We start from the raw sequence: 24,485 nt of genomic DNA, 5'->3' as shown, positions 1-24,485 counted from the left end.
GTCTGCTAAACACATTTTCACTAATTGTTTATTGAATGAGTATTCTGAAGAGGCTTTGGCTGTGAGGAGAATGTTTGTTGAGAAATAATAAAATAAATAAGACCTGGGAGACATGTTGTCTATGAATATGAAGAAGTAAGTGGCTAGCATATGAATATGAGTAGCTTCAAGTGACCAAATTAAATATTGTTCCCATGGTTCAGTCCTAGTCCAGTGGGATGGTGTTTGGTAACCCACCTTCCTGGGACTAGAAAAACAGATTATTTTGTACTTTATCTTTTCCTACTCCAAGAATTCATGATGGAAACTGAGGATTCATTTACACAAGCTGTTTTAAGTCATATTTCATGTGGCAACCACTCAACAGTATTGGTGACAGAACTCAAGATTTTGTCACAGCCTACAGCAATTTTTATGAATTCATAGCAGAGTTTGTTACTATGTGAGACTGTGAGACCCCTCTCTTTCCAGCGGAAGTCTCCAGCCAAGTAGTGCTTTTTATAGCCAGTCTCTACTTACATCCTCCAGTGTGAAAGCAGACTTGGAGGAAAGGGATTCTAGGCTGACTAGAATGAACAGACATCTAGCTGTGTGATTTTTAAAAGGTTATTATCTCCTTTGCCATTTTTGTGTGTTTTCTGTATTTCCTAATTTTTCTTGTCATGTTAAATTAGTTTAGTAGGGTGCTGCTTTTGTTAGCCCTATAATTCAGAGTTCTTTCCCATTAACCCATTTTTTTTCATTAGTACATATGGAAGAGACCTAGATGTATTGGTTTTAATAATCTTTTAGTGATTTATTTATTAGAGATCAATTTACTATTGCTGACACTAAGAACCCAATTATTGACTGTGCTTCAGAATATAAAAGAATATTTGAGTTCATATAAATTTATTTACTTAAATTAACTTTTCAATTTCAAAACTAGGGTTCTCTCCATAAAAGAGCATATTATTTGTTGTGAGCTTTAGTCTTATATTTTCTTTGATAATAGTATATGACTAGCTTTAGGAATGAAAATAGATAAATGAACGATGAAAATGATGAAAACCTCAGGTACACAGGATAGAATAATGGTGCAAAAACTTCATTCTTTGCTGTGGGAAGTTTTCTCTATGATGACCCTCTTTCATGTTCAAAACGACAGGGACTTCTCTTCTAAGAACCCAAATATACTGATGGAATTTATGATTCCTGAATTTTAAGTTGACTTCTCATTGCCTGGAAATGAATAAAATAGTAGACTTCTCTAATATTTTACAACAGGGCATGAAGAAACCATCTAACACACAAAAGATATATACATACACAATAAAAAATAATTTATGTATCTAGATTTTATATTTCCTTACTGTTATTTCTCTCTATCTGAACCAGACAGACTTGTATTCATTTGGTCACTTATTCTTCATTTAGGTAGAATGAATGTTTTTGGGGAAAAGACTACTGACTCAATATGCTCTTCAAACACTATTATACTGCTACTACTGAAGGATATTTGCTGAAAATATTGAAGCTAGGAATAAGAAGAAAAGATATCAAACATAGCAGTGTAAAGAAAATATTAACGGTATCTCAATATTAATAAGATGGACTTTACTGTTACAGCTGGTAAAAACATCTCTATTATCCAAACAAAAATAAAGGTGTTCTTTTTTTTAATTAATAGAATAGGTTCATTAAAAATTAAAAATATGAGAACTTGTAAGTAGAAAACCAAACATTACTGGCAGTCTTTTTTTCCCCAGGGATTGGGGTTTTTGTTTAACAAAGTTTGTGAAGTTTCACCCAACCAGCTCAATTGGAAGCAGGCCAGTTCGCCTGCCTGCATTGCTACAAAACACAATAAACTAACATTAAGTGAAGGTGAGGTGGAAAAAAGTCTTCAGACAAGTAAGTGTAAAACTCAGATTTTATACCTAGCAAAACTGGCATTTAATTTAAAAGGCTATGACTACCGTCAGGTTTAAGCATTAAAAAAAATTTTGGGAATGTGGTTTTCAAGAAATTCTTGAAGAAACTATCAGAATAAACTTCAATCAGTCATGAAGATCGAGGAGCTAGGACAGAAGTATGGGTACTGAATATTAAATATATTACACTATATCTAAGACTGAAACTAATGTGATTTGCATGATCAAACAGTATGAAATGCCACATGCCTTGTAATGCAGAAATGATAGAGCTGCATTCTATTTCCGTCTGTGGCACGTTAGAGAGCTTTACGGAACCTGTCACTAAAAATGAATACACACGATGGATAAACATTTTTTTGAAATCCTTTGATTAGCTAGCAAAAAAAAAAAAAATGACAGCATAGAATATTGAGAATCTGGAAATCAAATGAAATTGGGAACCCAGAGAAATAAATGGTGAATAAAAATCATCTTTTATTGTGAAAACTTGTGTTCTGTTTTTAAGGCCAGAGTTTGTGTGGTAGGGACAGAGATGGATAGGAGACAAAGCCCTGGGCTCACACAAGGAAATATTCCACAACAAGCTGAGATCTCAAAGGATATATTCTCAGGGTAGTGGTGAAATAAAGTTTTCAAAAAAACCACCACCCAAAATGCTAAAAAGAGAAAAAAGAATTATGAACTATAAGTGAGATCACACATATTTTTTGAGTTTGAGTTTATACTATTGAGTAGTCTGAATCACTGCTAGTTGATAATTTTACTTACAGTTTCTGGTTCCAGAGTTGTAATGCCTCCTGACAGAAGGAAAGACAAATACCATATGGAGTATGCTGCCATTATCCCAAGACTTTTAAAGTATTCTATATATAAGAAATAAGAGTTTACAATCTGACATCATGAGCACACAAGAAAGCAAGGCTCTGTGAGTGAGAGCCAGAAGAACAACAGAAAAGCAGGAAAAAAAAAACACTACAGAATATAAATTGAATATATTTAGTATTCTTTGAGAAATAGAAAAAGGGTTGGAAATGTGAAAAAGGAGGACACTATAAAAACAAATAGGAAAATTATATGAAAAACAAAGAGAACTTAGATTCAGTTAAAAAACTCCATAGATGCATCTGAATGCAAATTAGACACATTCAGAGAAAAAATAGTAATCTAGAATATAGAGTTGAGTAAACTACCAACATTGCAGGGCAGAAGCCAAATGGGATAAAAAGGATGAAAGAAAGGGTAAGAGATATTGAGAACTGAATAAAAGTTCAGGGTTTCCAGAGAAGAGGGTAGACAAAATGTGGCAGAGGCAATTTTGAAGAGACAATGTGAGACACATCATAAAATCCATAAAGACAACTGAGCACATGTTGAAAGTATCTGAATAGAAAAGCAGGAATTACCCTCAAGGGAAAGGTAGTTAACAACAGACTGCTTTAACAGCAAAAATGTAAAACGATGAGTTATATTCAATGTTCAGAGACAAAATAATCATCAACTCTGTGAGAATAAAATAAAAACATCCTTAGGAAGAAAAAAAAAATTAAGAGGAATTTTGTAGGATACGCTTGAAGTAAGGAAATGATCCCAGGTGGGAGATTTGAGATGACAGAAAAAGAATGGCAAGTATGTGGTAAATCTAAACAAACTTCTGTATTTAACTACCAACAGCAACAAACAAACTTCTGAAGTTTAGAAAAAGTAAGAACTAAAGTTTATGGAAATAACATTTACATAAGAGTTGTGTGATTGGAGTTAAATGTAGTAGTCTTTGTATTTTTCAGGAAGATGGTGAGGATACTGGTTTACTTTAACTCTGGGTGACTATCAGACTTAATAGGTTATGCCACAGAAAGAAAGATCATTGGTTTTACACATCAGAAGTTTACTTCTCACTTACATAAGGCCTGTTGCAGGTTTGGGTAACACTCCAGAACACTGAAAAAACAAGGTTAAAATGAAAAATAACAAATAAGTTAGAAAGAATATAAAGTTAAATTAGTTAAAATTCATGTATTATCCTAGAATTGTGCTATGCAATACATGGGCTACATATGACTTTAAAAATTTTAACTAACAAAATTTAAAATTTCATTTCCTCAGCTTTTAGCCACATTTCAAGTGCTCAATAGTCACATATGGCTGATGGCCACATCACTTTTCCAGGATTTGTCTTTATATCATATAATAAAATAATTTCTGGAATTTTTAATAATATCAATAGATCCATATTATCAGCAAAGATAAAACTAGTATAAACCTTTCTTTCCTCTTCTTCAACCCAGATTGTAGTGATGAAAAGTTTTATCATTCTTAATTTTACCTTTCTATTGCTTATACTTCAGTTATTTAATTACAGCTTTAATAATAGACTTTGACTTTTAGAGATGACATATGAAGCAATTACTATAAACTCTCTTATTTTTAATCTCCTAAATAGGATTTTGTTATAGGACTTCTTTTTTTTCTGATTTATGGAGTCTTATTATCAAAGGATATGATGAGCATAGAAATTATAATAATATAGGGGCGCCTGGGTGGCTCGGTCGGTTAAGCGTCTGACTTCGGCTCAGGTCATGATCTCACGGTCTGTGAGTTCGAGCCCCGCGTCGGGCTCTGTGCTGACAGCTCAGAGCCTGGAGCCTGTTTCAGATTCTGTGTCTCCCTCTCTCTCTGCCCCTCTTCTGTTCACGCTCTGTCTCTCTCTGTCTCAAAAATAAATAAATGTTAAAAAAAAAAAGAAATTATAATAATATAAACCCAGGCACACCCTATCACCCTTTATAAGTAAAGGTATTAGCATTATCTTTGTGGTGTGCTATATGCCCTTTAGTCCCATTTTTTTCCCCTCTCTGGTCAGAAGGATACTGCTATCCTGTTTTATCTGTTTGCTGAAGACTCCTCACTGTTCTCTTGGTTGGAAGAAATTTGTCCTTAATATTACACACGGAAAGTGCATGAATATAAATTTCTGGGTTAATGCATGTTTAAAACTGTCTTGAGACTTTAAAGATAGCTTAGATTATATAAAATCCTTGTATACTTTAAGTTTTTGAAAATATTGCTTCACTTAAAAAAACAACAATTTTCTGGGGCACCTGTGTGGCTCAGTTGGTTGAGTGTCCAACTTCGGTTCAGGTCATGATCTCCCGGTTCATGAGTTCAAGCCCCATTTCAGGTTCTGTGCACTCAGCTCAGAGCCTGGAGCCTGCTTCGGATTCTGTGTCTCCCTCGCTCTCTGCCTCTCCCCTGCTCATTCTCTGTCTCTCTCTCTTTGAAAAATAAATAGACATTAAAAAAATTAAAATAAAACAAAACAACTTTCTATGTTGCTATTGAAAGAAGTCTGATGTTAACCTGCAGAGGAAAAACTTTTGTAGGTTTTAATTAATTAATTAATTAATTAATGAGAGGTGAGGGTTGGGGGAGGGGCAGAGGGAGAAGGAGAGAGAGAATCTTAAGCAGGCTCCATGCCCAGCACTGAGCCCCACTTGGGGCTCCATTTCACAACTGTGAGATCATGACCTGAGCCAAAATCAAGAGTCCAACACTTAACCTGAGTGGCTCTGTTGGTTAAGCATCCATCTCTTGTTCTACCTCCTAGCCTAACCTATCACCATCTCTTGTCTACAGTACTTCAAATGCTCCCTAACTGGTCTCCTTGCTTCTACTCTTGGCTTCTAAAACCCATTCTTTACCAGTATCAGAATAATCTTTAAAAAATGTAAATCAGATATCATCTGTTTATAACATCTCAAATGAAATGATGACCAATTGGCATTTGATCCATATCTGGCCCTTCCTCTCTATCTTGACTAACACTTTTTAAAAATTCCATTTGGCCACTACTCTCTTGCCATAGTGGCCTTTCTCTTTCTTTCTCTTCCTTTCTGCTGCTTAGTGCATCATTCTCTTCCTGCTTCATGGCCTTCTATCAGCTCTTCAGATATCCACATAGTGGGATTATTCCAGACATTCAGATATCTGTTGAAATGCCAGCTGTTCAGCAAGACTCTCCCTGGCTAGCTCACCTAGCACAGCAGCCTCTTCCCCGACTCTTTCCAGCATATCACTTGGTTATATTTCTACCCAACACTCACCACAGTCAGATCTTTCCTTTCTGGTGTGTTTGTTTATTGTCTTCTCCATGCATTTGAATGTCAAATTCCCAGGAACTTTTTTTTTTTTTTTTTGCCTCATTCAGTGCTACATTGCTGACACTATAATGCCAACTAGCTCATGATTTTAGTTTCTAAGATTGTCTAAAATGATAAATTTTTCCCAGCAGAAATAAGAAGTCTCCATTCTGAAAACTAGTTTAGATCATCAGGTTAATTTTAAGTGCCGTGGCAAACATTAGAAGACAAGGTCCCTGTTTATGTATAGTTATGAAAAAAAACCCCACACATTTTAAGTCTTTGGTGGCAATAGACTGTAACATTCTCCAAGATGAGGAGTTTTCTCCCCATATTTCATTGTTCGTTTCTTTTCTTGTTTATTTTTTGAAAGACAACCAATTTATTAGATTTATTCTTAGATACATTGTTGTTACTTTAAGCAATATCTTTTTTTTAAATATGAAATTTATTGTCAAATTGGTTTCCATACAACACCCAGTGCTCATCCCAACAGGTGCCCTCCTCAATCCTCAGATTGTTCTCAGTTTTTAAGAGTCTCTTATGGTTTAGCTCCCTCCCTTTCTTTTTTTTTTTTTTCCTTCCCCTCCCCCATGGTCTTCTGTTAAGTTTCTCAGGATACACCTAAGAGTGAAAACATGGTATCTGTCTTTCTGTGTATGACTTATTTCACTTAGCGTAACACTCTCCAGTTCCATCCACGTTGCTACAAAAGGCCATGTTTCATTCTTTCTCATTGCCACGTAGTACTCCATTGTGTATATAAACCACAATTTCTTTATCCATTCATCAGTTGATGGACATTTAGGCTCTTTCCATAATTTGGCTATTGTTGAAAGGATATGGAGAAATGGGAACCCTCTTGCACTGTTGGTGGGAATGCAAACTGGTGCAGCCACTCTGGAAAACAGTGTGGAAGTTCCTCAAAAAATTAAGCAATATCTTTCTAATATTATACTGTTGATCCTCGAACAACACAGGTTTAAACCATGCAAGTTCACTTCTACATGGACATTTTTTTGACACAGTACAGTACTGTAAGTCTATGTTCTCTTTCTTACGATCTTTTTTTGTTTGTTTGTTTGTTTGTTTTTGATATTTATTTATTTATTTATTTATTTATTTATTTTTATATGAAGTTTATTGACAAATTGGTTTCCATACAACACCCAGTGCTCTTCCCAAAAGGTGCCCTCCTCAATACCCATCACCCACCCGCCCCTCCCTCCCACCCCCCATCAACCCTCAGTTTGTTCTCAGTTTTTAACAGTCTCTTATGCTTTGGCTCTCTCCCACTCTAACGTCCTTTTTTTTTTTTTTTTTTCCTTCCCCTCCCCCATGGGTTCCTGTTAAGTTTCTCAGGATCCACATAAGAGTGAAACCATATGGTATCTGTCTTTCTCTGTATGGCTTATTTCACTTAGCATCACACTCTCCAGTTCCATCCACGTTGCTACAAAAGGCCATATTTCATTTTTTCTCATTGCCACGTAGTATTCCATTGTGTATATAAACCACAATTTCTTTATCCATTCATCAGTTGATGGACATTTAGGCTCTTTCCATAATTTGGCTATTGTTGAGAGTGCTGCTATGAACATTGGGGTACAAGTGCCCCTATGCATCAGTACTCCTGTATCCCTTGGGTAGATTCCTAGCAGTGCTATTGCTGGGTCATAGGGTAGGTCTATTTTTAATTTTCTGAGGAACCTCCACACTGCTTTCCAGAGCGGCTGCACCAATTTGCATTCCCACCAACAGTGCAAGAGGGTTCCCGTTTCTCCACATCCTCTCCAGCATCTATAGTCTCCTGATTTGTTCATTTTGGCCACTCTGACTGGCGTGAGGTGATACCTGAGTGTGGTTTTGATTTGTATTTCCCTGATAAGGAGCGACGCTGAACATCTTTTCATGTGCCTGTTGGCCATCTGGATGTCTTCTTTAGAGAAGTGTCTATTCATGTTTTCTGCCCATTTCTTCACTGGGTTATTTGTTTTTCGGGTGTGGAGTTTGGTGAGCTCTTTATAGATTTTAGATACTAGCCCTTTGTCCGATATGTCATTTGCAAATATCTTTTCCCATTCCGTTGGTTGCCTTTGAGTTTTGTTGGTTGTTTCCTTTGCTGTGCAGAAGCTTTTTATCTTCATAAGGTCCCAGTAATTCACTTTTGCTTTTAATTCCCTTGCCTTTGGGGATGTGTCGAGTAAGAGATTGCTACGGCTGAGGTCACAGAGGTCTTTTCCTGCTTTCTCCTCTAAGGTTCTGATGGTTTCCTGTCTCACATTTAGGTCCTTTATCCATTTTGAGTTTATTTTTGTAAATGGTGTGAGAAAGTGGTCTAGTTTCAACCTTCTGCATGTTGCTGTCCAGTTCTCCCAGCACCATTTGTTAAAGAGGCTGTCTTTTTTCCATTGGATGTTCTTTCCTGCTTTGTCAAAGATGAGTTGGCCATATGTTTGTGGGTCTAGTTCTGGGGTTTCTATTCTATTCCATTGGTCTGTGTGTCTGTTTTTGTGCCAATACCATGCTGTCTTGATGATGACAGCTTTGTAGTAGAGGCTAAAGTCTGGGATTGTGATGCCTCCTGCTTTGGTCTTCTTCTTCAAAATTCCTTTGGCTATTCGGGGCCTTTTGTGGTTCCATATGAATTTTAGGATTGCTTGTTCTAGTTTCGAGAAGAATGCTGGTGCAATTTTGATTGGGATTGCATTGAATGTGTAGATAGCTTTGGGTAGTATTGACATTTTGACAATATTTATTTTTCCAATCCATGAGCAGGGAATGTCTTTCCATTTCTTTAAATCTTCTTCAATTACCTTCATAAGGTTTCTATAGTTTTCAGCATACAGATCCTTTACATCTTTGGTTAGATTTATTCCTAGGTATTTTATGCTTCTTGGCGCAATTGTGAATGGGATCAGTTTCTTTATTTGTCTTTCTGTTGCTTCATTGTTAGTGTATAAGAATGCAACTGATTTCTGTACATTGATTTTGTATCCTGCAACTTTCCTGAATTCATGTATCAGTTCTAGCAGACTTTTGGTGGAGTCTATCGGATTTTCCATGTATAATATCATGTCATCTGCAAAAAGCGAAAGCTTGACTTCATCTTTGCCAATTTTGATGCCTTTGATTTCCTTTTGTTGTCTGATTGCTGATGCTAGAACTTCCAGCACTATGTTAAACAACAACGGTGAGAGTGGGCATCCCTGTCGTGTTCCTGATCTCAGGGAAAAAGCTCTCAGTTTTTCCCCGTTGAGGATGATGTTAGCTGTGGGCTTTTCATAAATGGCTTTTATGATCTTTAAGTATGTTCCTTCTATCCCGACTTTCTCAAGGGTTTTTATTAAGAAAGGGTGCTGGATTTTGTCAAAGGCCTTTTCTGCATCGATTGACAGGATCATATGGTTCTTCTCTTTTTTTTTGTTAATGTGATGTATCACGTTGATTGATTTGCGAATGTTGAAACAGCCCTGCATCCCAGGAATGAATCCCACTTGATCATGGTGAATAATTCTTTTTATATGCTGTTGAATTCGATTTGCTAGTATCTTATTGAGAATTTTGGCATCCATATTCATCAGGGATATTGGCCTGTAGTTCTCTTTTTTTACTGGGTCTCTGTCTGGTTTAGGAATCAAAGTAATACTGGCTTCATAGAATGAGTCTGGAAGTTTTCCTTCCCTTTCTATTTCTTGGAATAGCTTGAGAAGGATAGGTATTATCTCTGCTTTAAACGTCTGGTAGAACTCCCCTGGGAAGCCATCTGGTCCTGGACTCTTATTTGTTGGGAGATTTTTGATAACCGATTCAATTTCTTCACTGGTTATGGGTCTGTTCAAGCTTTCTATTTCCTCCTGATTGAGTTTTGGAAGAGTGTGGGTGTTCAGGAATTTGTCCATTTCTTCCAGGTTGTCCAATTTGTTGGCATATAATTTTTCATAGTATTCCCTGATAATTGTTTGTATCTCTGAGGGATTGGTTGTAATCATTCCATTTTCATTCATGATTTTATCTATTTGGGTCATCTCCCTTTTCTTTTTGAGAAGCCTGGCTAGAGGTTTGTCAATTTTGTTTATTTTTTCAAAAAACCAACTCTTGGTTTCGTTGATCTGCTCTACAGTTTTTTTAGATTCTATATTGTTTATTTCTGCTCTGATCTTTATTATTTCTCTTCTTCTGCTGGGTTTAGGCTGCCTTTGCTGTTCTGCTTCTATTTCCTTTAGGTGTGCTGTTAGATTTTGTATTTGGGATTTTTCTTGTTTCTTGAGATAGGCCTGGATTGCAATGTATTTTCCTCTCAGGACTGCCTTCGCTGCGTCCCAAAGCGTTTGGATTGTTGTATTTTCATTTTCGTTTGTTTCCATATATTTTTTGATTTCTTCTCTAATTGCCTGGTTGACCCACTCATTTGTTAGTAGGGTGTTCTTTAACCTCCATGCTTTTGGAGGTTTTCCAGACTTTTTCCTGTGGTTGATTTCAAGCTTCATAGCATTGTGGTCTGAAAGTATGCATGGTATAATTTCAATTCTTGTAAACTTATGAAGGGCTGTTTTGTGACCCAGTATATGATCTATCTTGGAGAATGTTCCATGTGCACTCGAGAAGAAAGTATATTCTGTTGCTTTGGGATGCAGAGTTCTAAATATATCTGTCAAGTCCATCTGATCCAGTGTCTCATTCAGGGCCCTTGTTTCTTTATTGACCGTGTGTCTAGATGATCTATCCATTTCTGTAAGTGGGGTGTTAAAGTCCCCAGCAATTACCACATTCTTATCAATAAGGTTGCTTCTGTTTATGAGTAATTGTTTTATATATTTGGGGGCTCCGGTATTCGGCGCATAGACATTTATAATTGTTAGCTCTTCCTGATGGATAGACCCTGTAACTATTATATAATGTCCTTCTTCATCTCTTGTTACAGCCTTTAATTTAAAGTCTAGTTTGTCTGATATAAGTATGGCTACTCCAGCTTTCTTCTGGCTTCCAGTAGCATGATAAATAGTTCTCCATCCCCTCACTCTGAATCTAAAGGTGTCCTCAGGTCTAAAATGAGTCTCTTGTAGACAGCAAATAGATGGGTCTTGTTTTTTTATCCATTCTGATACCCTATGTCTTTTGGTTGGCGCATTTAATCCATTTACATTCAGTGTTATTATAGAAAGATACGGGTTTAGAGTCATTGTGATGTCTGTCTGTTTTATGCTTGTAGTGATGTCTCTGGTACTTTGTCTCACAGGGTCCCCCTTAGGATCTCTTGTAGGGCTGGTTTAGTGGTGACAAATTCCTTCAGTTTTTGTTTGTTTGGGAAGACCTTTATCTCTCCTTCTATTCTAAATGACAGACTTGCTGGATAAAGGATTCTCGGCTGCATATTTTTGCTGTCTAGCACCCTGAAAATCTCGTGCCAATTCTTTCTGGCCTGCCAAGTTTCAAAAGAGAGATCAGTCACGAGTCTTATAGGTCTCCCTTTATATGTGAGGGCACGTTTACCCCTTGCTGCTTTCAGAATTTTCTCTTTATCCTTGTATTTTGCCAGTTTCACTATGATATGTCGTGCAGAAGATCGATTCAAGTTACGTCTGAAGGGAGTTCTCTGTGCCTCTTGGATTTCAATGCCTTTTTCCTTCCCCAGTTCAGGGAAGTTCTCAGCTATGATTTCTTCAAGTACCCCTTCAGCACCTTTCCCTCTCTCTTCCTCCTCTGGGATACCAATTATGCGTACATTATTTCTTTTTAGTGTATCACTTAGTTCTCTAATTTTCCCCTCATACTCCTGGATTTTTTTATCTCTCTTTTTCTCAGCTTCCTCTTTTTCCATAACTTTATCTTCTAGTTCACCTATTCTCTCCTCTGCCTCTTCCATCCGAGCCGTGGTGGTTTGCATTTTGTTTTCCATTTCCTTTAAAGCGTTTTTCAGCTCCTCGTGACTGTTCCTTAGTCCCCTGATGTCTGTAGCAAGAGATTCTCTGCTGTCCTGTATGCTGTTTTCCAGCCCAGCGATTAATTTTATGACTATTATTCTAAATTCACTTTCTGTTATATTATTTAAATCCTTTTTGATCAGCTCATTAGCTGTTGTTATTTCCTGGAGATTCTTCTGAGGGGAATTCTTCCGCTTGGTCATTTTGGATAGTCCCTGGTGTGGTGAGGGCCTGCAGGGCACTTCCCCTGTGCTGTGGTGTATAACTGGAGTTGGTGGGCGGGGCCGCAGTCCGACCTGATGTCTGCCCCCAGCCCACCGCTGGGGCCACAGTCAGACTGGTGTGTGCCTTCTCTTCCCCTCTCCTAGGGGCGGGATTCACTGTGGGGTGGCGTGGCCCGTCTGGGCTACTTGCACACTGCCAGACTTGTGATGCTGGGGATCTGGCGTATTAGCTGGGGTGGGAAGGCAAGGTGCACGGCGGCAGGGGGGGCAGGCTTAGCTCGCTTCTCCTTAGGTGATCCACTTCAGGAGGGGCCCTGTGGCAGCCGGAGGGAGTCAGATCGCTGCTGGAGGTTTGGCTCCGCAGAGGCACAGAGTTGGGTGTTCGCGCGGAGCGAGCAATTTCCCTGGCCGGAGCCGGTTCCCTTTGGGATTTTGGCTGGGGGATGGGCGGGGGAGATGGCGCTGGCGAGCGCCTTTGTTCCCCGCCAAACTGAGCTCTGTCGTCCGGGGGCTCCGCAGCTCACCCTCCCTTTGTCCTCCAGCCTTCCCGCTTTCCGAGCAGAGCTGTTAACTTATGACCTCCCAGAGGCTAAGTCGCGCTTGCTGTCGGAACACAGTCCGTCAGGCCCCTCCGCTTTTGCAAGCCGGACTCGGGGGCTCTGCTTGGCCGGCGAGCCGCCCCTCCACCCCGGCTCCCTCCCGCCAGTCCGTGGAGCGCGCACCGCCTCGCCGCCCTTCCTACCCTCTTCCGTGGGCCTCTCGTCTGCACTTGGGTCTGGTGACTCTGTTCTGCTAATCCTCTGGCGGTTTTCTGGGTTATTTAGGCAGGTGTAGGTGGAATCTAAGTGATCAGCAGGACGCGAGGTGAGCCCAGCGTCCTCCTACGCCGCCATCTTCCCAGAATCCCCTCTTACGATCTTTTTAATAACATTTTCTTTTCTCTAGCTTACTTTCTTGTCAGAATATAATGCATAATACACACAACATACAAAACATGTGTTCATCAACTATTTATGTTTATTGGTAAGGCTTCCAGTCAACAGTTGGCTATTAATAGTTAAAATTTGGGGTAGTTAAAAGTTATACATGGAGAATCAACTGCATGGGAGGTGGTTCCCCAACCCCCAGGTTATTCCAGGGTCAACTGTATTTTCAAATTGTTTATTGCTAGTTATACAAATAAGCTACTGCTTTTTATAAATTGATCTTCTACCCAGTAAACATGCTCAACAGGCTTAATCTAATATTTTAACTGCAGATACTTTTGAGGTTTTTCATGTAGAGAATTGTATTGTCACTGAATAAGGTCAGCTTTGTTTCTTCCTTTCCAATCCATATAGTTGTTTCCTTCATCTTTATATCACTAGGTTACCCCCCACACTGCAATGCTGATGGTCCTGAATTTTCTTGCCCACCATTCTGAGTGTGTCATTGCCTGTAGGATGATATGTATAAACTCTGCTGAACCCTGTGGAGCTACCGGCTGGCACCCACTTCTTAATGGCATTATCATGAAGCATTACAGCAGCTCTTGCCTGACAGATATTCTGTTCTTTCAGGTCATGGTGCTGCTGCCCAGGGATGTTGACTTAGGGGCTGGGGTGGGCTGAAAGCAGGGCTTCTCCTCCCTGTGCTTTGCCATGTCCCCCACACAAAGCAGTGGTGGCACAGGGGAGGCGAGGATGTCCATGACTTCCAGGGCAGAGGAGGGCGGAGCCCCAGCTCCCCTTGGCCCCCATGCAGGGGCACCTGCAGCCTGTGAAGGAGCTGGTCTCAGGGCACAGTGCAGGTGGCGCCTTGGCCACAGAGGAGAGCCACAAACACCAAGGCTGTTTGTGTCATTTTTTAAAAAAATAACTTTCTTTTACTGTCGAGTTTTTTGTATATAAGGTTTTACAAAATATGCATTTCTGTGTCTGTCTTTTCATGTTCATTTCCTATTTTCCTAATATAGTTTTTGTAATTGTTCTTGTTTTTAATTTCCCCTTCCTGTTTATATTATTATAATATCATGTATCTCTTACTTCCTCTATTCTTTCCATTTGACAGTCTTCCCCCTTCTCTTTGGTGAGCTGGATGTAAATTAGAGTGAAATGTTTTTATTTTCCTCTCCTTTTGTTATTTTATTTTATTATTATTTTCATTAAAGTGCTCTCCTTAATCCCTAACACCTATTTCACCCCTCCTCTACCAGGTTACCCCTGGTAACCATCCGTTTGTTCTCTTTAGTTTACAGTCTGTCTCTCTCTCTCATTTTTTCCCTTTAATTTGTTTTGTTTCTTAAATTCCACATATGAGTGAAATGATAGTATTTTTCCTTCTCCGACTTATTTCGCTTAGAATTATACTCTCTAGATCTATCCATGTTGTTGCAAATGGCAATATTTCATTCTTTTTTATGGTTGAATGGTATTCAATGAGCGCACGTGCATATCACATCATCTTCATTCATCAGTTGATGAACACTTGGGCTGCTTCCATAGTCCGGCTATTATAAATAATGATGCAATAAACATAGAGGCGCATTTACCCCTTTTAATTAGCATTTCTGTATTTTTTGGATAAATACCTAGTACTGTGATTACTGGATCATGGGGTAGTTCTGTTTTTAACTTTTTGAGTAAGCTTCATACTGTTTTCCACAGTGTCTGCACCAATTTGCATTCCTTCCAACAGTACAAGAGGGTTCCTGTTTTCCCACATCCTTGCCAATACCAGTTGTTTCTTGTGTTTTTGATTTTAGTCATTCTGGTGGGTATGAGATGATATCTCATTGTGGTTTTGATTTGCATTTCCCTGATGTTTAGAGTTGTTGAACGTCTTTTCATGTGTCTATTGGCCATCTGTACATCTCAGGTTCTCCATCCATTATTTAATTTAAAAAAGTTTTTTTATGTGAAGTTGTATAAGTTCTTTTTATATTTTGAATATTAGCCCCTTATCAGATATATCATTTGAAAATATCTTCTATTCATCAGGTTGCCTTTATGTTTTGTTCAGTTTCCTTTACTGCACAAAAGGTTTTTAATTTTGATGAAGTCCCAAATGGTTCATTTTTGCTTTTGTTTCACTTACCTGAGGAGACATATCTAGAAAAATGTTTCTGTAGCACATATCAAAGAAATTACTACTTATGATTTCTTCTAGTAGTTTTGTAGTTTCAGGTATCACATGTAGGTCTTTAATCCATTTTGAGTTTAATTTGTGTGTGGTGTAAGAAAGTGGCCCGGTGTCATTCTCTGGTATGTAGCTGTCCAGTTTTCCCAGCACCATTTGTTGAAGACTGTCTTTTTCCCTTTGTGTATTCATTTCTTTGTAGAAGATTAATTGACCACATAATTATAGGTTTATTTCTGGGTTTTCTATTTTATTCCATTGATTTATATGTCTATTTTTATGCCTCTACCATAGTGTTTTAATTACTACCATTTGGTAGTATAACTGAAATCTGGAATTGTGATATTTCAAGTTTGGTTTTTCTTTTGCAAGATTGCTTTGGCTATTTGAAGTCTTTTGTGGATCCACTCAAATTTTAGGATTGTTTGTTCTAGTTTGAGAAAAATGCTATTGGTATTTTGATAGTGATTGCACTAAATCTGTATATTGCTCTGGGTAGTATGGACATTTTAACAATATTTACTCTTTCAGCCTAGGAGCATAAAAAGTCTTTCCATTTCTTTGGGTCATCTTGACTTTCAGTAGTGTTTTATAATTCTCAGTGTACAGATTTTTCACCTCTTTGGGTAAGTTCATTTCTAGATATTTTCTTGGTTTTGGTGCAATTGTAAATAGGATTGTTTTCCTAATTTCACTCTCTGCCACTTCGTTATTAGTGCATAGGAATGCAACAGGTTTCTGTACATGGATTTTGTATCCTGCAACCTTACTGAATTTATTATCAGTTCTGGTAGGTTTTGATGGAGTCTTCTGGCTTTTATACATAGTATCACATCATCTGCAAATACTGAAAGTTTTACTTCTTCCTTATCACTTTTGACACCTTTTAATTCTTTCTGTTGTCTGATTGTTGTGGGTAAGACTTCTTTTACTATGTTGAATAAAAGTGGTGAGAGTAGACATCCGTCCTGTTCTTGACCTTAGAAAGAGCTCTCTCAGTTTTTCTCCATTGACTGTGATGTTAGCTATGGGTTTTTTACACATGGCCTTTATTATATTGAGGTAAGTTCTCTTTAGACCTACCTTACAGAGAGTTCTTACCATGAATTGATGTTGTACTATGTCAAATGCTTTTTCTGCATTGAAACAATCATACAGTTTTTATCTTTTCTCTTGTTGATGTGCTCTATCATGTTGATTGTTTTGTGAATATTAAACGCCCCTGCATCCCAGGAATAAATCCCACTTGATAGTTGTGCATGATTTTTTAAAATGTATTGTTGGATTCGGTTTGCTAATATTTTGCTGAGGATTTTTGCATCTATATTTATGAGATACTGTTCTGTGGTTTGTTTCTTTGTGGTGTCTTTATCTGGTTTTGGTGTCAGGGTGATACTGGCTTCATAGAATGAAGTTGGAAGTTTTCTTTCCTCTTATATTATTGGAATAGTTTGAGAGGAATAGGTATTAACTCTTCTTTAACTTTTTGGTAGAGATTGTCTGTGAAGCCTTCTTGTCCTGCATTTTTATTTTTTGATTACTGATTAAATTTCATTGCTGGTAATTGGTCTGTTCAAATTTTCTATTTCTTCCTACTTTGGTTTTGGCATGTTATATGTTTTTAAGAATTTATCTGTTTCTTCTAAGTTGTCCAATCTGTTGGCACATAGGTTTTCATAATATTCTGTTATAATCCTTTGTATTTCTTGGTGTTTGTTGTTACTTCTCCTCTTCATTAGTGATTTTATTTATTTGGCTAAGACTGCAAACTTTCTCTCTCTCTCTCTCTCTGTTGATGAGTCCAGCTTATCAATTTTGCTTTATCAATTTTGTTGATCTTTTCAAAGAACAACCTCCTGATTTCATTGATCTGTTCGATTGTTGTTTTAGTTTATAAATCATTTATTTATGCTCTATTTATTTTTTAATATTTATTTATTTATTTTCAGAGAGAGAGAGAGAGAGAGTGAGAAAGGGGGGAAGGGCAGAGAGAGGGGAAAGAGAGAATCTCAAGCAGGCTCCATGTTGTCAGTGCAGCTCCATCTCACAAACCCTGAGATCAGGACCTGAGCTGAAATCAGGATGCTTAACCAACTGAGCCACCTAGGCACCCTTCTGCTCTAATTTTTATTATTGCCTTTCTTTTGATGGGTTTGGGTTTTGCTTGTTCTTTTTCTAGCTCCTTTAGGTGTAAGGTTAGTTTGATATTTTTCTTGCTTCTGGAGGTTTTCTTGCTTTCTGACTTCCCTCTTAAAACCACTTTTGTTGCCTGCCAAAGATTTTGGAACATTGTGTTTTCATTTTCCTTGGTTTCCATATAATTTTTTATTTCTTCCCTGATTTTGTGGTTGACCCATTGTTAAGCAGCATGTTATTTAAGCTCCATGTATTTGTGGTCTTCCCAGATTTTCTCTTGTGGTTGATTTCTAGTTTTATAGTGTTTTGGTCAGAAAAGATGTATGGTATGACTTTGATTTTTTTGAATTTGTTCAGACTTGTTTTGTGACCCAATATGGGATCTGTTCTAGAGAATGTTCTGTGTACACTTGAAAAGAATGTGTATTCTGCTGTTTTAGGATGGAATGTTCTGAATATGTCTGCTAAATCCAACTGGTGCAGTGTGCCATTCAAAGCTACTGTTTCCTTGTTGATTTTCTGTTTGGATGATCTGTCCATTGATGTAACTGGGGTGTTAAAGTCCCCTAATATTATCGTATGAGAATGAAATGTCTTTGATTATGCATTATATTAAATTTTTTTCAATGTTTATTTTTGAGAGAGACAGAACGCAACAGGGGAGGGGCAGAAAGACAAAGGGAGACACAGAATCTGAAGCAGGCTCCAGGCTCTGAACTGTCAGCACAGAGCCAAATGCGGGGCTTGAACCCATGAACCATGAGATCATGACTTGAGTTGAAGTCAGACATTCAATTGACTGAAACACCCGGGTGCCCCTATGCATTGTATTTTTTAGAGAAACATTTTATGTTTAGCATTTTGATTTTTTAGTAGTTTGAAAAATCTTTCTCTTTAAAACAAAATCAAATCTAAAATTTAAATTTTGTTACCTTCTACTACATGATTCTTATTATTTAGTTTAATAATAATAAACTAATAATATATATTTGAAAAGAAAATAGTTCCTCATTATTGCTTCAGCAGAGCATAGGAGACAATTATGTCTAAAATGAAAACAACAAATACCAAGGGCATAATACGGTCTGTTTGGAGGACATCCTCTCTTTCCATGGAAAGTCCAAAGGACTCTTTGTAAGCATCGTTTATTTTGTCTTTGCCTATTTTTTGTCACCAGAAATATGTTGAATCTAATATATTTACCTAATTGGCCACATTAATTGTTTCTTGATGTAGCTATGATTTCCTAGCAATTATACTATTTTTCTTTTTTTGAATTGCAGTGTAAAATATAAAACAATTTCCTGTGGCTTTCTATTCACTGAGACCTAATAAACATGCTTGACATTCCATTGTCTCTGTCACTGCTGGAATGTTGATTTTTAAATCCCAGCAGTGACACAGTGTCTCTTTAACTGAGTGTATTTGAATATTTGTACCTAACGGCTCTTTAGTCTAAACTTTGATTACATCTTGTTGGCATTCTAATAATTCCCATTGAAAGCATTCTATAGCTTTGTTAGCCTTTAAATTCCCAAAGTACATTCTCCATTTCATCACAAATTGGCTGTGTATTTCAAAATGTAAGAGCCTCCTCTGTGAGAAGAGATACTTAAGAACAAAGGCAGGAATAATCAGTAATTGTTCCTTCCATTAAGAGGTGATTGCTGTTGTGTGAGTGTAGTGTTGGATTGCTAGAGAGGTAAATCTTTTTGTCTTCATATTTACAAAGTATAGAAAGAAGGAATAAATGGAAAGCTATTATAATTCTTCAGGTGGTGCATTTGCTGTCATGGAATGTAATGGTCAGAATTATAGTAGAAATAGACTAATATGTGAAGTCTGAATTCAACAATACAGCAACACCTTTTATCTGTTAGTACAACACCTTTTATCTGTTAAAATAGCTTTAGTTCTTCCTCATACTTAAAATTACTTTATTGGAGATATACAAACTTTTATTAAAGTACTAATTGTCTTGGGAATGTTAATACTGGGTCTTAATTTCACACATCATATATTAACTGAGAGAAGTGAGGGATGTTAGATGGTAATGAATCCCATCTGTTAAAGGGTTAATAGAACAGAAGTCTATGATAGGAAATAAAACACAACATACAGTGGAAGAGCCTGTAGCTCTTAACCTTACAGGAGCTTAAAGATTTCTTCTATGTCTTAAAGACAGAATCACTGTTTGAAAGACTATGAAATAACCACTGTATAATACTGTGCAAGATGCACACTACTTAGAATTAAGTATAGAGGGATTCCTGATTAATTTTTCTAACAGCAGATTTTATGCACAAAAGGAATTATAAATATTGAAGCCAGTGAATGCTAAAGGAAGGAAGGAAGGAAGGAAGGAGAGAGATAAGAAAAAGGAAGGGAAAGGGGAGGAGAGGGGAGGGAAAGGAAGAAAAGAAAAAAGAAAAGAAAAGAAAGATGGAAACAGAAAAGCTGATTTGGATGGCGCCATTTGTAAATTTTTGTACTTCAGTTTTGCTTAGGAAACTATGTGTGTGCATATATGTGCCTTTTGATGTAAAGTACCTGTTTCATAATTCCCAACTTAGACTATACATGGAAATACCAGTTACTAATTAATCTATTTAGGTTTAGACATACAAAACGCAGGTATTTTGATGTTTTGAATAGATGTGCCATTGTAAAAATCTCCTTTGGTTTCTTGACTTGGGACTTTATTGCTTTTCTTTTTTTCTTTCTCTCTTTCATTCTCTCCCCTCTTACATATACTTAGTGGACCCTTCTTGCCCTCTTCTCTACACTCTATTCCACAACACTTTAAAAACAAGTCTGCCATGTAACTGAAAGCATGTGAAATATTGTTTTAAATCACCAGTAGTTTGTTCTTGTTCAAATATCTTCAAGCTTTTAAAATTTTTCATTTCAATAAAAAACCATTTTGAACATGTGCAAGCAACATCTATATTTTATTTGTATATTTTATATTCAATTATATCATGATTCTATATAAACTATAACACTTTTAAAAGTAGAACATCAAAGAATGTGATATAATAATATATATATATAGAAATTCTACCATTATTGTTTTCATGCCAATAAATTATAATGTGTGTTGGGTGACCCCATTCCCAATTTAGATGCCACTATTACAAATAAGCCTCAGATCTTAATTTCTCCAGAATGACTAGGCTTTTTAAAATTTTAGACCAGGTTGATGGGTTGATATTCTATGAAGAAGGACATATTTCAAGTAAACAGTTTTTTCTTAGCTTTTTAAGTCAGCATTCCTAAGGTATAATTTACATAAAGTAAATGTACCAATTTCTGTATAGTTTAGTACTTTTTTGCAAAAGAACAGACACTGGTAACCATTACAGTCAAGATATGGAACATTTCTGTCACCTTAAAAAACTGTCATTCCTGTTTGCTGTCAATCCCTACCTTAACCTTCATTCAAATAAAAACTTGAAGAACTTGATAACTGGGGTTAAGTTTTTTCTCAGTCAGAAACATTTTCTTATGTCTCATGCAAATCATAAACTAGTCCAGGGCAGGGGCATTGCAGAGTGCCACGTGAGAGAATAGTTAATAGCAGCACAGGACTGAAGAAGCAGAGAGTGTGGCTTTAAGATCAGGGTGTTGGCAGATATGAAATGTAGAAGAATAAAGGGTAGAAAAGATTTCTTAGGTTGTGGGACAGTGATGGTGTGACAGATGTGGCATAACTTTTAGTTTGAAAAGAACTATGATCTAGGTGCAAGAGATGAAAATAAACTATTCCTTGATGTTCTATAGGCAGAAAAGATGGAGCTAGAAAACGGCACGATGGTGAAAGAATTCATCCTTCTTGGTCTGACCCAGTCCCAAAATATTCAGCTCCTGGTCTTTGTGCTGATCTTAATTTTCTATCTCATCATCCTTCCTGGAAATTTCCTCATCATTTTCACCATCAGATCAGACCCTGGTCTCACAGCCCCCCTCTACTTCTTTCTGGGCAACTTGGCTTTCCTGGATGCATCCTACTCCTTCATTGTGGCTCCCAGGATGCTGGTGGACTTCCTCTCTGAGAAGAAGGTAATCTCCTACAGGGGTTGCATCACTCAGCTCTTTTTCTTACACTTCCTTGGAGGAGGGGAAGGGTTACTCCTTGTTGTGATGGCCTTTGACCGCTATATCGCCATCTGTCGGCCTTTGCACTATTCCACAGTCATGAACCCTAGAGCCTGCTATGCCTTGCTGTTGGCCCTGTGGCTTGGAGGCTTTGTCCACTCCATTATCCAGGTGGCCCTCATCCTCCACTTGCCCTTCTGTGGCCCAAACCAACTGGATAACTTCTTCTGTGATGTGCCACAGGTCATCAAGCTGGCCTGCACAGACACCCTCATGGTGGAGCTTCTAATGGTCTTCAACAGTGGCCTGCTCACCCTCCTGTGCTTCCTGGGGCTTTTGTCTTCCTATGCAGTCATCCTTTGCCATGTACATGGGTCTGCTTCTGAAGGGAAGAGCAAAGCACTGTCCACATGCACCACTCATATCATTATTATACTTCTCATGTTTGGACCTGCCATCTTCATCTATACTCGCCCCTTCAGGGCCTTACCAGTGGACAAGGTAGTTTCCTTCTTCCACACAGTGATCTTTCCATTGATGAATCCTGTGATTTATACCCTTCGCAACCAGGAAGTGAAATCCTCCATGAGGAGGTTACTGAGTCGGCATGTTGTCTGCTGAATAGATTTTATAAAAAGAAGTCAAGAAGAGGGAATTCTTGCTATAAATCATACATTCATTAACAAATACTATTTCACTGAGTACCTCCCATTTGTCAGGTACTATTGTGGGCAATGAGGGAGAGTTATGCATAATTAGGGAATAAGCTTGGTATGCCTAAAGAATATAAAACAAACACCTGAATGGTTGGAACATGATGAATACTTATGAGAGATTTAAGGGTTAAATTTTATGTGACTGTAAGGGTCAAATCACTAAGGTCTGTTAGGCTGAGATAAGGAATTTTATTTTATTCTAAATACTGTAAAAAATACATGTTAACATTTTAAGCAAGAAAGTCACTCATCCACCGTTGTTTCTTCTGTGGTTTAGAGCAACATCAGGATTCTGGGCAGAGATCAATAAGTTGCAAAACTCCATTAAGAGCTAAATGCTATTCTGCAGACTTGTTTTGAAAAAATCTCTCTCTCCCCCTGCCCTCTTTCTCTATATATGATTCTCTCTAATATATATATATATATATATATATATATATATATATATATATATATATTTACCTTACCCCCCCCCATTTGCTTAATGGGTATGAAAGGAAGGTAATTGGTTTCATAGGAAAATGTCATGAAATTATTTCATCTGACTTTTTCAGAGCTTCGTGATTATTACTAATGGGTTTTTACAACTCCTCCCTTTATGTTAAACCTTGCCCTCAATTGATTTTACTCATTATGATAATGATAATTATTTGCTACTATAGATCTGTTGGAGATTACATAAATTATTATTTTAAATGCAATGGGTTTAATGTGGGAAATTAGGTACTTGCAAAATCTTTGAAGGGATAGAATACTATTTTCTATGCTGGGAATCCAGACATGATTGCCAGAAAAACAGTAAAAAACTAACCTGCCAAGTGATCTATCCCTACAATAATCAGGAGATGGGGAACCAAGAAGCTATTTTGCCAATTCTTGACTGAAGGACTGTATCTAAATTAGCCATGGTCTGGGAACAGGAGGATGATACAGAATACCTTTAATGTTATCACCTCTCCAATTAATTTTTTCTAAATTCAAGTTTTACATAAGTACATTTGATAGTCAGAATTTGGAACCCTAGATACAAAGGTTCTAGAAGAACCTGTTTATATGTTCTCAGCTTTATAAGAAAACAATAAAACAATGCCAAAAATGGTAAAATGTAGGATAATAGTATTACAGTCTTGGAAGTGTGAAAGGCCACTGAAGTAGGATATAAAAATAGTAAATGGAAAGAAAAAATTATATTTTACATAGTAAAAAATATATATGTGTAGGCAAAAGGTAAAAAAAAAACTGATGAAAATCCATTTACCACATATATATGGGCAGATTATTTTCTCAACAATTATAGAGGCTTGCATGAACATTGAATTGAATGTTTCCTCCCTATCTCAGGATTGTACAAGGGAGTACCTATGCATAAAAATTAAAATAAAAAAGCTGTTAACTAAAAATTAATAAAAATCATAAAAGATTAATTCACTAATACATAAGGAATTTCAATAAATGAATGTGAAGTAGATCATACCCAGAAGGAAACTAGAAATGGGCAATTGAAACCAACAAAGTTAACAAAGGAAAAATGGAAAAGCTTATCAACATAATTTTATTCTCAAAAACAAATGATGAGAATACAGACTACTGATTCTGGTTAGCTTGTAGAAGAATGTTGCTCATGTATTATCAACAAAAAGAAAAGTACAGAAATAAAATTGTACTTTTCTCTGAGGCTAAAAAAAGAGTGGATGAAGCAAGGAAACCTTATTACAGAGATCCAAAAGTGGACAAAGTCCGTCTAAGACGAGCAGAGAGCTATGGCAGCTTTCATATTTGTGGGCAAGTACCTGGTCTGGATATGGGCACATGGAGGAGTGATCGTGCCATAGATTGAGATATTTGATAGAGATGAGTAAAAAGCTCTAAGCTATTGACAGACAAGAATCTGAAAAAGCCCCAAACACAAAAATAAATAGCTTACTTTTATAAATTTCTCCCACTATCCCCATTGACACCTGTACCAGTAATTTGCTCAGAAAAGGGGCAGTAGAGGAAGAAATAAAAATTATAGGGGATTTGAACATTTTTAGCAATTATTGTACTGCTTGGGTGTCTATAGAGTTGAATCCTAAGGGAAACAAAAATATCTGAATTGTGGCTCAAACTCCTCCCAGCTCCAAGTATCACCAGGATAAAAGATCTTGGTGGCAGTTGGCAGATGTTGGAGGTAAAACTAATTGGAGCTGAATTTAGTTTAATTAAAGATGATTCCAAG

The 24,485-nt window shown here is 37.2% G+C and overlaps 1 protein-coding gene across 1 annotated transcript; it reads left to right on the top strand.

Moving 5' to 3' along the window:
- Positions 1-21,242: 21,242 nt before the first annotated feature.
- Positions 21,243-22,172, top strand: LOC124508159 (olfactory receptor 4N4C). The gene has a single exon (XM_047074575.1). It carries the CDS (start codon positions 21,246-21,248, stop codon positions 22,170-22,172), a length of 927 nt encoding a protein of 308 aa, XP_046930531.1. The 5' UTR covers positions 21,243-21,245.
- The last annotated feature ends 2,313 nt before the right edge of the window (positions 22,173-24,485 follow it).

This window comes from Lynx rufus, unplaced genomic scaffold (genome assembly GCF_022079265.1).
Source record: "Lynx rufus isolate CCGP_SWC_20201006 ecotype Redwood Valley unplaced genomic scaffold, mLynRuf1.p SCAF_13, whole genome shotgun sequence".
In the NCBI taxonomy this organism is placed as follows: domain Eukaryota; kingdom Metazoa; phylum Chordata; class Mammalia; order Carnivora; family Felidae; genus Lynx; species Lynx rufus.
Note: the sequence above shows the minus strand (reverse complement) of the source record. Positions and strands in the feature narration are given on the sequence as shown.

Excerpts from the sequence above, each read along its gene's own strand:
- LOC124508159 (XM_047074575.1), top strand. The coding sequence starts at position 21,246 with ATGGAGCTAGAAAACGGCACGATGGTGAAAGAATTCATCCTTCTTGGT.